The sequence below is a fragment of the Rhopalosiphum padi genome, chromosome 3, assembly GCF_020882245.1.
Source record: "Rhopalosiphum padi isolate XX-2018 chromosome 3, ASM2088224v1, whole genome shotgun sequence".
Classification (NCBI taxonomy): Eukaryota; Metazoa; Arthropoda; class Insecta; order Hemiptera; family Aphididae; genus Rhopalosiphum; species Rhopalosiphum padi.
Genome location: NC_083599.1, coordinates 63921454 through 63935119, shown reverse-complemented (window position 1 = coordinate 63935119; position 13666 = coordinate 63921454). Strand labels below are relative to the sequence as shown.

The window sequence follows — 13666 nt, the reverse complement described above, 5'->3', positions numbered from 1 at the left end:
TTTTTTGACTGAATACTTCGACTTTTCAAAAATTTAATGGGTGAAAAAACTCCACCCGGAAATTGAGTGTGATATGGCAACACCTTGTTTAATTCATATTTGTATTCGTAATTCTTGAACCGTCCATATGGAAATTTGACAAACACAAAATCTCTTTCTAATTTGGATATGTACCCAACTAGATATGGGTCGCCACCGGTTAGAACATTGACTGCCTTGCCCACAGAAAACATGCTGGTGGTATCCTGGTCGGGGTGGTTGGTAGATGAAGAACACACATTGTCATTGTTTTTGTCATTATCATTATCATTGTCATTGATATTGTTATCATTATCGTTATTGCATATACATATGCCAGCTAGGTATATGTTGAGAAGCCTAGGACACAATAGGTTAGTTATAAAATATTTTCAAACAATAAAATAATGTGTTCATAGGTATACTTCGGTTCGTCTCGTTCGACGAGGCGGTGACAATAGAGACCAACCAATAGTTGGTTTTATGTGCATTACATCATTACATTACATTATCAATGATAATGAATAAACTGGATGATCGTACTGTTGCATTATGCATAACTTCATAAATAGTTGGTTCGTTCGGTTTAAAAGGAGGAAAATGACTTCTAACTTGCCAGTTATTCTCTTAAATATTATATGGATGAAAGTCTGATTGGGTTATACTTGTTTGTTTATTTTGAACAGGCCGTTGGTTATCAAACAATACATTTAATAAGGGACTGGTTTTCCTTATCCATTCACCAACGAGATCAGCAGCCTAAATTCACTTTGGTTTCGCGTCTAATCGGGTCGGATAGAACTTTGAAAATACATTGTACAGTATCATTTAAGCCACCACGGGAATACATGTTCCTTATTTGCATACCATGTAATATCATCTTCTATAATGCTGATTGGTTCTTTACCTAAAACGTGACTTGTGAATTCTCTAACGACGGTAACGTGTTCCAATCAAAAATACTCTGACTCGATAATTAATAATCCTCCTTATGTCTCAAATCACACTCTTCATATAGATTTTCACATTCCCAAATTCACTGAAACAGCCAAACTTTACTACTCCAAATTTAAAAATTGCCTTCAAAACCACGTTAACTCCCATGTCAAAAATCTACTATCAATCTCCATCCCCGGAAACCCTTCTTGAAGACTCAAGCGACAATGGCCCCGTGCCCTTATAAACTAAATAAGCAAACATGTGAATATCTAAGTATTTAGATAATTATTAATTCACGCCAAAGTACCATCGCTGGTTAGTTCTTCCCTCAAGTCAATCAAGCCACTGCATCAAAGATCATTCATCATGCTTATTGTACATTTTTTATATAAATTGTATAAATTTTAGTTTAAAAAAAAATTATCAGTTTAAGATATAATTTTAATGTTTTTTCTAAGTACTTATTTTCAGTTATTTTTAGATACTGCATGAGCTATGAAGTCATGATATCTTTAGTTTGTTCAAACTCTTAGTAAGAATTAATTGTAAAAATAATACGATCATAGTCATTACTGTCCATGAATTTTATAATATTGTATTTGATTTTTCCATTATTGTCACTGTTTGTGTTTGAGTTTCCTTAAAAACAGAAATCATTACATGTGTAGGAAGATGACTCCTAAAAATTGTAGATAAACGACAACGTCGCTCAAAAATTCATTCAATCGTTTGAATATAAGGTACAAAATATTATGTCTTTGATTTGCCAACAATCGTTCTCAATAGTGTTACTAAAAAAGTAAAAATCGTATAACATCGTTCTGCAGTAATAACTATTTTCGGCCAGTACACTGTTTTGATCATCAATGTAGAATTTTATTATTAATTTATAATTAAAATAATATCACCCATTTCAGTTCATAAATTGGCGTTTGCTATAAAATTATCTATCTAAAATATTTTACCTGTGTGGTAGGTATATCAATATCATAAGAGGACAGGAGGATTTTTCGTCGTTTATTGATATTATCATATAGGTAGGTATTCACACACTGCAAAGTTGTGTAAAGTCGTGTGTGTTGTAGCGTAGGTACTTGTGTTAAAAATTCATTGATGTTTATTTTTATAATTGTAGGCACTTATAACAAGTAGGTACACCGATTTAATATTTATTTGTTAAAAAATGTAGGTACTCATAAAAGTACAAATATTTTATATATAAATTAATTGATTATTATTGAAAAACAATATTATAACAATAATTGTATGATAAATGTCACTTATAATCGGAGTCTTCTAGTCCACTTAACTCTCATCTATGATTAGCTTCTTTCTTTATTATATCTGCTTATTGTGCTTACAATTGTGTAAGCTATACAAATAATTAGATGGGGGGGCTAAAGTCAACCCCCACAACTTCCCATCAAGTTGCGCATCTTATTTAATTATTTTGTTAACGTTATAAAACTATATAAATATCTATATTATACATTTATTTCTATGATATTCTGTGTGTTTTATATAAAACAAGGTTAAAACTTCTGACTTCTGTACTTATGTATTTAAAACAAATACAATAATTTTTAGCTGAAAAACCTAAATAGATTTAGGTATTTATGTAGGTAAATAACATGACTCTATGATTACGTTAATACTGTAATATAACTATAATTTAAATGTAATATACAAATGGACTGCATCAGGGACTATGTACACAGTATCACATTAAGCTAACAAGTGTCTTTTCTGATTAAAATACCCTATTCATACAACATTATTGACGTCATATACTCATAACCTATACATCCGTAAAACAATCGAATGTTATGTCCTAATATATAATACTATAACTAAAAGATTAATAGTAAAATACAATATTGATTATTGATACATATTAATTATTGGTATTAACTTTTGTGTCAATAGTCAATATAACCTTAGTACCTTACCATAAAACAATGTGAATAAGTTTATATGGTATACAAATAAGTAATATCGTAAAATGTATCTACATAATATTTAAAAAAATGTTATAAGTACTATAGTAAAATTCGTAAAATAAATTATACGTAAAAGTTTCAGGTCTCCACGAATAATGTTTTTAAGTTTATTTGTGTTTAAAGTTTTTAATAGGTATTTAAGAAAGTATTTTTATAATTTTACTCAAATAGTTCACAACTTTACTATATAGACACTTACGACTTACTGTAAAGCAGAAGTGCAGAGCGGTACCCACTTGCCTACTTTTAGATTCTGGGCGGAGCAATGAATATATTGATTTTACAATGATGTGTTTTTATTGTGTCCGACATCATCTATTGAGGCAGTAAAAACGGTTTTCAACTTTGGGGGTGGTATCTTATAACGAATTGGATCTAGTTGGTACTATTTGGGGGCAAAAGTGAAAATTACTTATTTTTTGTTTCTGTTTTTGTATCTTAATTATAAATAAATAATTTTTCACTTATTAAAAAACCAAGTATTTTATTATATAAAAAAGGTTCCTCATAAGTTGTTATTGGTAGAATTTTAAAAAAAGTGAGTTTAAATCAAGCAAATTTATAAATGATTAAAGTTTTTATGAATTTCATCAAAATCGTGAAAATTAGCTAATTATTTAGTAGTAAAAATTCATACTTAAGATTTGAAAATATAATGCTAGAATCTTTATAAGTTTTTTTAACTAAAATTAAAAAAAAATTTATTGGATAGTTACATTAATTCAAAAGCAAAGTAACTATTTCTCCTCAAACGATTTTTGTTATTAAGTTATAATTAAAAATTAAATAATCGTTCATACTTAAAATTTTCCTAAGTTTATATCACCATTTCTATGCATGGTAAAATTTTCAAAATATAGCATAAATCATTGACTTAAAGGATCTTCAATTTTAGTTGGTTTAAATATTCAATATAATATTCTTAGTAGTTTCATTAGTAGTTCATACTAACTAAAAATTATATAGAAGCATGATTATTTTTTAGACATTTGAAATTAAAAATTGCACGAAATTACGTATAAAATTTACCAAAACAATATTAATAATAATTGTATTATATAACGTATTTCTGATATTATTTAAAATATATTTTTTGTGTTGAATACTTTTGTTTTTTTATTTCAAAAACTTTAGTTAGTAAACTATTATTATTACGTAGATATTAAATTTTTAGTAACAAAAAAAAATAGTATTAGCCGAACGTGACATTATAATTTCAAATAATTGTTTTTTATAATTAATAATAATAATAAAATAAATAGATTAATCAGATGAAAAAAAAAACAATTTTTATAGAAGGAGATGACCTATAGAAATATGGGTGAAACGGCCGGTAGAATAGTGTACGCATTGGGCAATTATGATTTACGACAGAGAAGGAGCTAACTTTTAAAATGTACTTTTTTTAAAATTTTTATACCTGATCACCATAATTATAATTATTAATTTAGTAATGACTAAACCTTTAAAAGTCGTAATAAATATAGAAACTAAATAAAATATCATTTTGTAATATTACAAATACTTATATAACAAGAAATATGATAATTTACTTAAAATTGTTTAACATATTGATTAGTGATCACCTATTTCGCAGGAAGTGTAAATAAATACAAATAAACAACTACCATAGTACATTGCGCCAGTAAATTAATAATTTATTTCCTGTAAGTATTGATTTAGTATGATTAGTTCCAACAAATAAACTAGATGTTCAACTTAACAAATAATCTTATTTGTCTCAATAGATATATTTGTAATACTGTAATATTTCAAAGTGGTATTTTATTTAGTTTCTTTACTCTATATTATAAAATATAATTCATATCATTAGTTCATTAGTTCATTACATTTCACCCTACAGACTATTTTTTTTTTAATTTAGCTTTTTCTTACGTAAAGTTATAACAAGGTATTTTTTGTGGGATAAGGGAGCTATTGTTTTTATTATTTATGAATTAATTAAAACATATAATGTGGAAGATTACACACCTATTAAAACAATCTTTTACATGGTTATGATAATAACTTTTAATGAAATGTATTGAATATTCAAGGTTCATCAAATCACTAAATTGTAATATATATATTAACTTTTAATACAATCCGAGTTCAGCAATTACGAGATTAACTATTAAACTATCTATAAAAGCACCTTCAATTTGTACAAAATCTACGAAATAACGTAATAAAACGGTGCTAACCTATGCTTAGGTATAATATAGTTTATACCTATAGTATAGGTACTGCAGTGGCTGCTCCGAAGTCATATGTCATGTGAAGCGATTGCTTCACTTCTTAAATTCGTAGGTGGGTATAAGTGAATTCTAGGGGTTAATTGGTTTTATAGGTTAATAAAGTTAAATAAGGTGTTATATATATTATAACGTATGCCTGATAGCCTGAAATATAAAAGTTAGAAATCAAATAGACAAACATTTTAGATTTCGCTTCACAAAAAAAGTCTGAGTTCAGCGTCACTAGCAAGTAGATACTTATCTACTTTTCCGTGATATTGAGTTTTAATGAACTAATTAGACAATGGACTACCGCATAAATGTAGGTACTATAATAGCTAACCATACTAATATAATTGAAAGAAATAAAACATTCTAGTCAATAATTGAAGTTTTTTAAACAAATAAACGTATACGAACTATGAGAGCGGCCCAACTAACGGATATATAGTAATTTATGATTATTGGTTAATGGTTAGTGAATGTTATACTTACAAATGATCACAACGGCCAATCGGAATACGACACAACGAACACGACATAACAGACGACATAGGGCACGAACTAAGATATGCAGGACTAGAAAAGAGAAAACGAATGTTATTAACGGGTTTACCTATTAATACTATAATTAAGCGGGGAACGGAGGAGTTTGAACAACACTATAGCGCTCGACGTGGCTATTTTTAGAGCTTATAATTATTTATTAATATAAATTACAAATTAGAAATTATAATTCACACATTATTATGTAACTAGTTATAAATGTTGATAACTTTTTTTTCTTGTAACTTTTTTTGTAATTGTTTATTTTGTGATAATGTGAATTGTTTCATTTTCATAGTGATTTAGTATTGGAAAATATTTTTCATTATTTCAGTTGTATGATCACTACAAGGAAATTTTAGTAAATCGCCATGTTCTTCAATATGGTCAATTGTTTTGCTAAAAACATCTGGATTTCTACAATATTTGGCTGTTTGGCATAAACATACCATATAAGCTTTTCGTGTTTTGGGATTTATAAGACGGTTACTCAACCAATTTCAGTTCTGCCAATTGCCTTCTAGCTCTCTATAGTGCATTAGTCCGTTCAGTTATTAAATATGGGTCTATTGTTTGGTCACCATATACCGCAGTTGACATTTGTCAGATTGATCGTGTATAAAATAGTTTTACGCGTTTCGCCGGTTATTGCCTCAACATTCCTTATCCATCACATAACTATGGGCCAGTAAGTCAAGCTCTGAGACTTGTTCCCTTTTCTGTTAGGTGTGATAATTTTGGTATCACTTTTATTCAGTGTCTGATGGAAGGTCAAGTTGATGCCTCAAGGCTTCTTGAAGAACTTAGTTTTCGTATTCCTAGTAACACTAGGCTCCAGTGTAATTTTTATATCCCCACCAATAAATCTAACTTCTCTAAGAATGCTCCACTTTTAAGGATGATGCATAATGCAAATAATCATATAGACTATTAAACCATATTTAGGACGAAGGCTCACATCTTGTTTCATATAATTTACACCATGATTGTTTTATTTATTTATTTACTATTTCTTTTTCTTCTCTCTAATATTAAAGTTAGTATAAGTTATGCATCTTATATGTTGTTATATGTTTTTATTTGTTATAGTGTTATCTATACATTTCTTGTGTCTGTTAATTTTGTAAAAGCCGTCTAGCGTTGATTATAATAAATATAAATAAAAATCTATTCAATCTTATTTCAAGAAAAAATTTCTGGTGGGGGGTCTGAACCCTGAAAACCCCCCTGACTACGCCCTTAAATAATTTGATAGTAGTTTAATTATAAATGGCACATCAGACCAATTGAGTTTTTTTACAAAAAGCTGCTGAAGATTGTGGCCCTTTCTGTGAATATTCCATTTCAATTAATATTGTCGGAAATTCGTTATTGTTTAGTTTGGGCTTAATACTTCTATGTAAACAATTCTGATAATTATAAATATTTTTAACTGTAAGTTCATAACTATAAGAGTAATTACATATTACAGTGACACCTCTGAACAGCGGACACACTCGGTCACCAAAATTGTGTCCGTTATTCAGAGGGGATACATTTTTGAAATTTATTAGTATAATAATGTACATATTATATGTATGTTTAATGTTATAACTTATTATTTATTGTAAATTACTGCATTTTTATATTTTTACAAATTATTATTATTTAAAGTATATTTTTACAATCAAAATGAAAATGCATGATGTGTATGTATTTTTAAATTATTTTTGTTTGAAAAAATCGGTGAGCTTTGTCTATTTATAATTACACCGTCTCTGTGCAATCTCAATAGTAATAAGAGAATACATATGAATGTGAATACGTATTATTTTCAAATAAAGATTAAAGACTTACCATTATTTTAAAAACTCCCTATTAAAATGATGTCCGTTATTCGGAGGTTTTCCTATTGAAAAGTAGTGAAAATGTCCCCGTTCCCAAAATACGTCCGTTATTGGGAGGTGTCCGTTAGTGGAGGTTTCACTGTATCAAGCATTTCATTTATACTTCTTTGGTTTCTAGTTTCAGATGACTCTAGAGTTGTTTCAGAACTGATACTGCTCCAATACGAATAGATACCAACTATGTCCAAAATATATCGCATAGATTAATAACTAATAACTAATATTAAAATGTAACTCTCATATATGTGATGTTAAAAATATATCTTTACCATTTACTTTAGACGGCGTGTTAATTCATTCTTTATGAATAATTGGATTTTTTGATAAAGTGAATTATTAAATTTTTTTATTTTTTTCAGAATGTGATTACACCGCCTATAATTGTATGTATTTTCAGCACGAATTAAAATATAAGTATGACTAGTATGAGTAAGATGTAAGCATTGGCACAATTTGAGGGGAGGTGTCATAGAGGGACTAAGCCCCTCCATTATTAAAATTAGCATTTTATATGTATGTTACTATGTTCTATAGAGGAATGACGTATATTTCCGCCATTATTATATTTGTTTGTGATATTTATCGAATTTTAGTGATAGTACATTGATTTGTACAGATTTTGATCATTTAATGAAAAATGTGCTGCTATCTGTGAATGATATTTTGTAAGTAATTTTTCTAAAATCATTACTAGATTGGAATAATATATATAAAATGTTTACTACAACCAATCAATCATCCTACACTAAGTAATGCATTGTACAATGTTATGTACCAGTGAAGTACCCAGGGGTAGGGTTCTAGGGTTTTAACCTCCCAAAAGTTTCTTTATCCTACCAAAATTTTTTTGTATGTTAAATAATACCTGTGTCTATTATCTGTGGACTATAGTCAACTTACTAAAATAGTGAGCTGAATTAGCTAACTCGACATTATCACTTTATGGCCGCCATTTGTGATACTGACAATGTTTACACCACGGTTTTAGATGAAGGTATGCCAACGACCAGGGTTTACACCATAGACGATAGACCTAATAATATTTTTATTTTTTATTTTTTTTTAGTGCGTGATTATTATTTATTGCCGATATCACTACTTATTACAAACACACCCATGGATAATAACAAATGGATAGTCCATTTTGTGCTTATCATACGGGAATGAATAAGAAAATATTTTGAGGTTATAGTGGTCTTAACACCATAGATATAATAATAATCACAAAATATAATTTATAATAAGACTGCTGTTAGAATGAGAGGCATTGATAAAATCTGTCTTTCTCTCTTTCCCATTCCGCCACACGTCCCTCTATTTGGTTAATATAGCAATGGCCTATTCATTCTTTATTATCTATGGAAACACCGCGCCATATTCATATCATTAGACAAATCATTACTCAAATATTTGATAAGAAATAACATTTTTATTGATAATAAATTATAGTAACTTTGAATGAACTTAATTATTATCAAGGCACGACACTTGAATGTTGACTTAACACTTACAAGTTACAAATTATGACTATAAAGTTTAAACTACCAAGTTATAGTTTAGTATTCAGCTATCATTTAAAAATAATATGAGTGCTAAAAGAAAAAAATGTCTCAATATTAAGTTTTTTTTTTTCAAAAAAATGAATATTGTTTTTTGTTATTTTATTATTTGTTTAAAGTATATGTATTATATATAATATGTTATTAAAAAATATTTTAAATTTTGAGAGAATAAGAGAAGACAATTAATACAAAAATAGGAATTTGAAAGAATTATTTTTGAGTTATAACATGTTATGCCTACTAGTTTATCTATATAGCGGTGGGGGTGTGCCTCCCCCCATACGGGTCTCTGATCAATTCATAGTGAAAACCCTCACCGAACTAAAATCCTGCGTACGCTACTGCTATGTACCTATACAAAATATACCACGACAATAAGCACCAAATTATATTACCTGAAGGACTTCTCTGTATACAATATTCTTAGTGACAAATCTACCATAATCGCTACCGTACATACTAATTCTAATAGATTGCGAGTCCCTCATTCGTGAAGTATATTTTTAAATTACAAATATTTTTATTTAAATCGTTGTCTCAACATATATTATATTATAGACATTAGTCAATATATTTAAAAACCATATTCATATTATATAAATGTATATATGATATATTCTATTGAAGTTAGACGCCATATACTGTGTGAGCCGTGAGGTTTGTTTACAACTGTTATCACATATTGTGATACCTTATAATAAAAAATATAAAATATTCATCGTGTGAATTTTACAATTATTTTTATTTATTTCTGATGTCTTATAATTTATAATAATTAACAAATAGTCATAGAATGTAATATTATAAGATAAAACTAAAAGTAAATCACAACACAACTGTATACTACTGAATTGGTATTATTAATAATATTTATTGCAAAATACAAACAAAATTGAATACGTGTACAGCCGCCAGCCACATTGCCAAAGCCCACAATCTTACGATTCCCACGTCCCACGGTCATAATTCCAGATATTAAATTAAAAGTTCTTAACAGCCCACAACTCCAGTTATCATTTACACATTGTGTAAATATTACTCACACGGCAAATGGTGGAGAAACTCATTGATAAGGACTAGTCGGCCATCTTTTAGTTTTATTCATCTATATGATTGTAAGTAATCGCAAAAACGGCGAATCAGTGAAAAAGTCAAATAGATAACCACCTGCCTAAAAATTATATAAGCAGGTCACACTGTGTACCTAACTTTAATCATAGTTCTCTATTTAGGAGGAACCTATCATATAATATGATCTAACCATTCAAATCCAGTGGTCGGCAACTTTTTTGGACTCTCGGTCCACATTCACAAATTAAGGAATTCATGGGCCAGACAAAAATAAAAATATTATATTCTTAAATTATTTATCACGAAAAAAAATACTGTAGAATTTTAATATAATAAAATGTATATAAAAAACATTTTCGTAGTCCTAGAATTTAAAGTGGGCCGTATATTATACAATAGTCGCGCGGACCGTTTACCGACCATTGGTCTAACCTAATGCACTTTAAACTTTAAGGTATTTGTTAATATTAGACAGTAGACTGATTAGTGATTACTTGTCTAAATTAACTAATTGATTATCAACATATAACATATTTTTTTGGTTTTTTGTCGAGATTCTATCAAAAAAATAATTAATATTTAAAATCTTTATTGAAGGAATTGATAAATTGTTATTATGAGTAAATGCTCTATAGTTGGTTGTACGACTACTTATGGTAAAACACCTGAAAAGATATCAATGTTTAATTTTCCCCGTGATCCTAAATTATTCATAAAATGGATTGATGCTATACCTAAAATGAATTTTTATAAAGGCTTTAAGTTATATGTCTGTGAAAAACATTTTGCTCCAGAACAAATCACTCGATTCTGGGAATCAGCCAATCCAATGAATCCTATTAAGGTAGGTAATAATTTAAAACTTACTAGGTATCTAATATTTAATAATATTGATATATTGGTACATTTGTACATTTTAACTTAATATTGCTAATTGGAAAATATAATAAAATATATAAAAAAACATTAATACAAATTTTTACTTAAAAAGTCAATATAGAAAATATATTTTTCATTAATTCATTTATCATGTATACCTACATAATTTAACTTTAAGCATAATAATTACATATGTATTTAAATTATAGGTATCTAATTGTAATAAGACAACTTATATTACTTCAAACCATGTTAAACAATTAACTTTTGAGTATAGGTACTAAATAAAATTATAAAAATAATTTTTAGATACATGAGAATGTATAACATTATAAGATAAAGTTCTGTAGAACTAGAACATTATGAAAAATATTTTACTCTCTTGAACATTGAATATTATTTTTAATTATTTGTTTGTTATTAAATAAGTACCCATTTTCATAAAATATATTCATAAAAAAATAAACAATTAATTGATGCAATTAGATACTAAGGTACACATACAATTTGCTACCTATCTACTGTAATTTTATGTTGAATTAATATACTATCTACGAATGAAATTATTCTACTTATAATGCTACTTTGTAAATTGTTTATATTAATAGTGTGTAGATTATTGTAATTTAAATGCATTTCTTTCATACCTGAAGCATGATTCAAACAAATTATCTGTAAATGTTTGAACAAAGTATACTTATACCAACACTTATTTTATGTTTTAACAGTAAAAAAAAATTATTTCAAGAAATTACTTTTCCTGTATTACATTCCTTAATTATATCATTCTGTGTAAATAACATTCCATACTACCAAATATTTTAATATTTGTTTCCTATTAAATAGTTGTCTGATTCATATTTATAGGTAGCCCTTATGCTGGGCTGTTTATGATTCCTTAAATATGATTTAGTGTCTTAGTGATCCATGTTGGTCCATTTAGTATTATAGAACTATTAAATTATTCAATTTTGCATGCACTCTGGTATTTTTATAAATTATAATAAATTTATAGTAGATGACTGATACTGAACATGTTATAAAACACTTCTGTCTAGATCTTTTTTTTTTGCAAAGATTTGATTATAAACCTTGCTTAATCTAACTGTAAACTTTATTATTAGAATATAATATGTGAATATATGATCTACTGATCTAACTATGTGTTGCAAAGCATGGTTTATCTTAATCACTGGATGGGATTTAGTTTGGCTTACAAAAAATACTTGCATTAAGTTAATATTTAAAAAAAATTAATATAATATACCTTATAAATATTAGGTACTAGTCATTTTAAGTTTAGATATTAAAATGTTATTGTTATCTTATTATTTTATTATTGTTATTTACTGTATTTTGGTTGAAATTTATCCTAATAAATAACAGATTATTTGTTTTATTTTTAGATCTTATACAAGACTCCCAGACTTCAAAAAAATGCTGTTCCATCAATTTTCCCTAAATGTGAACATCTTCCTCACGCTGTGCAAATATCCAATAAGAAACCACGAACCAAACAACAAAATGAATTACCTAATAAAAAAAAAAAATAGCAAATCATCAATAATAAACATCAAATATTTGAAGAAATTAGTTTTAACATAGTTATAAATACAATCTTGATAGAGTAAAATCATCATGTATTCAAAAATTAGATAAAAAAAAAATGTCCTTGTTATTAGGGTTTCCATCTATATTACTATACTATTAATAAAGCTGTATATTATTTTTAATTTTCGATGTTAAATATACTACTATTATAGTAAATTATAGGTATATAATACTACTGTATAAACTACTATAGTATTAGAAATAACTAGGGTTTGGATTTAAAGGCAATATATAATTTAAAAAAAGCAATTATTTTTATTTAAATTTATAAAAAAAAATAAAAAGATTGTAATAAAAAATTAATGCAGACTAACGAACAATTTTGAATCTAGTATCAACGCATTATGAACATATTTTAATCTATAGATAAGTAGTATCGGTACTTTTATAAACGTTAAATTAACTGGCAATACTAAATACTCTATACTATACTATATAGTAATATCGATAAATATCGTCGATAATAAAACCCATTAATAATAATTGACAAATAACAATGCTCCGTCTTCAGAAGATCTTATCGATTTGTACCGTTACGACACATGTCATGTATAAAACTATCAAATCAATTGAATATTAAACATAAAAAGACATTTATAACTAAAAAAAGCAACAACAAAAAAATTACATCCATCGTCTTAAATATTAAATGACACATATTTTTATATAAAAATTATTTTTCTATGATTATTATTAAAAAGAAAGGCTTTTGCCTTCAAATCTGAACCCTAGAAATAACAATACTTTTCATTGTATTTTATTAAAAAAAAACTATTTACAATATTTACATATTTGTGTTACTAAGAATTAATTTTTCAAAAATTTAAATTTACAGCAATTATTTTTTTGTATGTTAAATTATCTACCTATATACAAGTATATATTATTATTTATCATGGTATTCATATAGACGAATA

The 13666-nt window shown here is 27.1% G+C and overlaps 1 protein-coding gene across 3 annotated transcripts in view; it reads left to right on the top strand.

The window, feature by feature from the left end:
* Positions 1–13634, top strand: part of LOC132924446 (leiomodin-2-like) — a 74367-nt gene extending 60733 nt beyond the window's left edge. For all 3 annotated transcript variants that reach the window (XR_009661330.1, XR_009661329.1, XM_060988772.1), the window contains exon 2: positions 12545–13634. Coding sequence is in view for 1 of the 3 variants with exons in the window: in XM_060988772.1 (XP_060844755.1) it covers positions 12545–12691 (147 nt within the window). In the remaining 2 variants the exon portion in view is untranslated. The remainder of the gene's footprint in view (positions 1–12544) is intronic.
* The last annotated feature ends 32 nt before the right edge of the window (positions 13635–13666 follow it).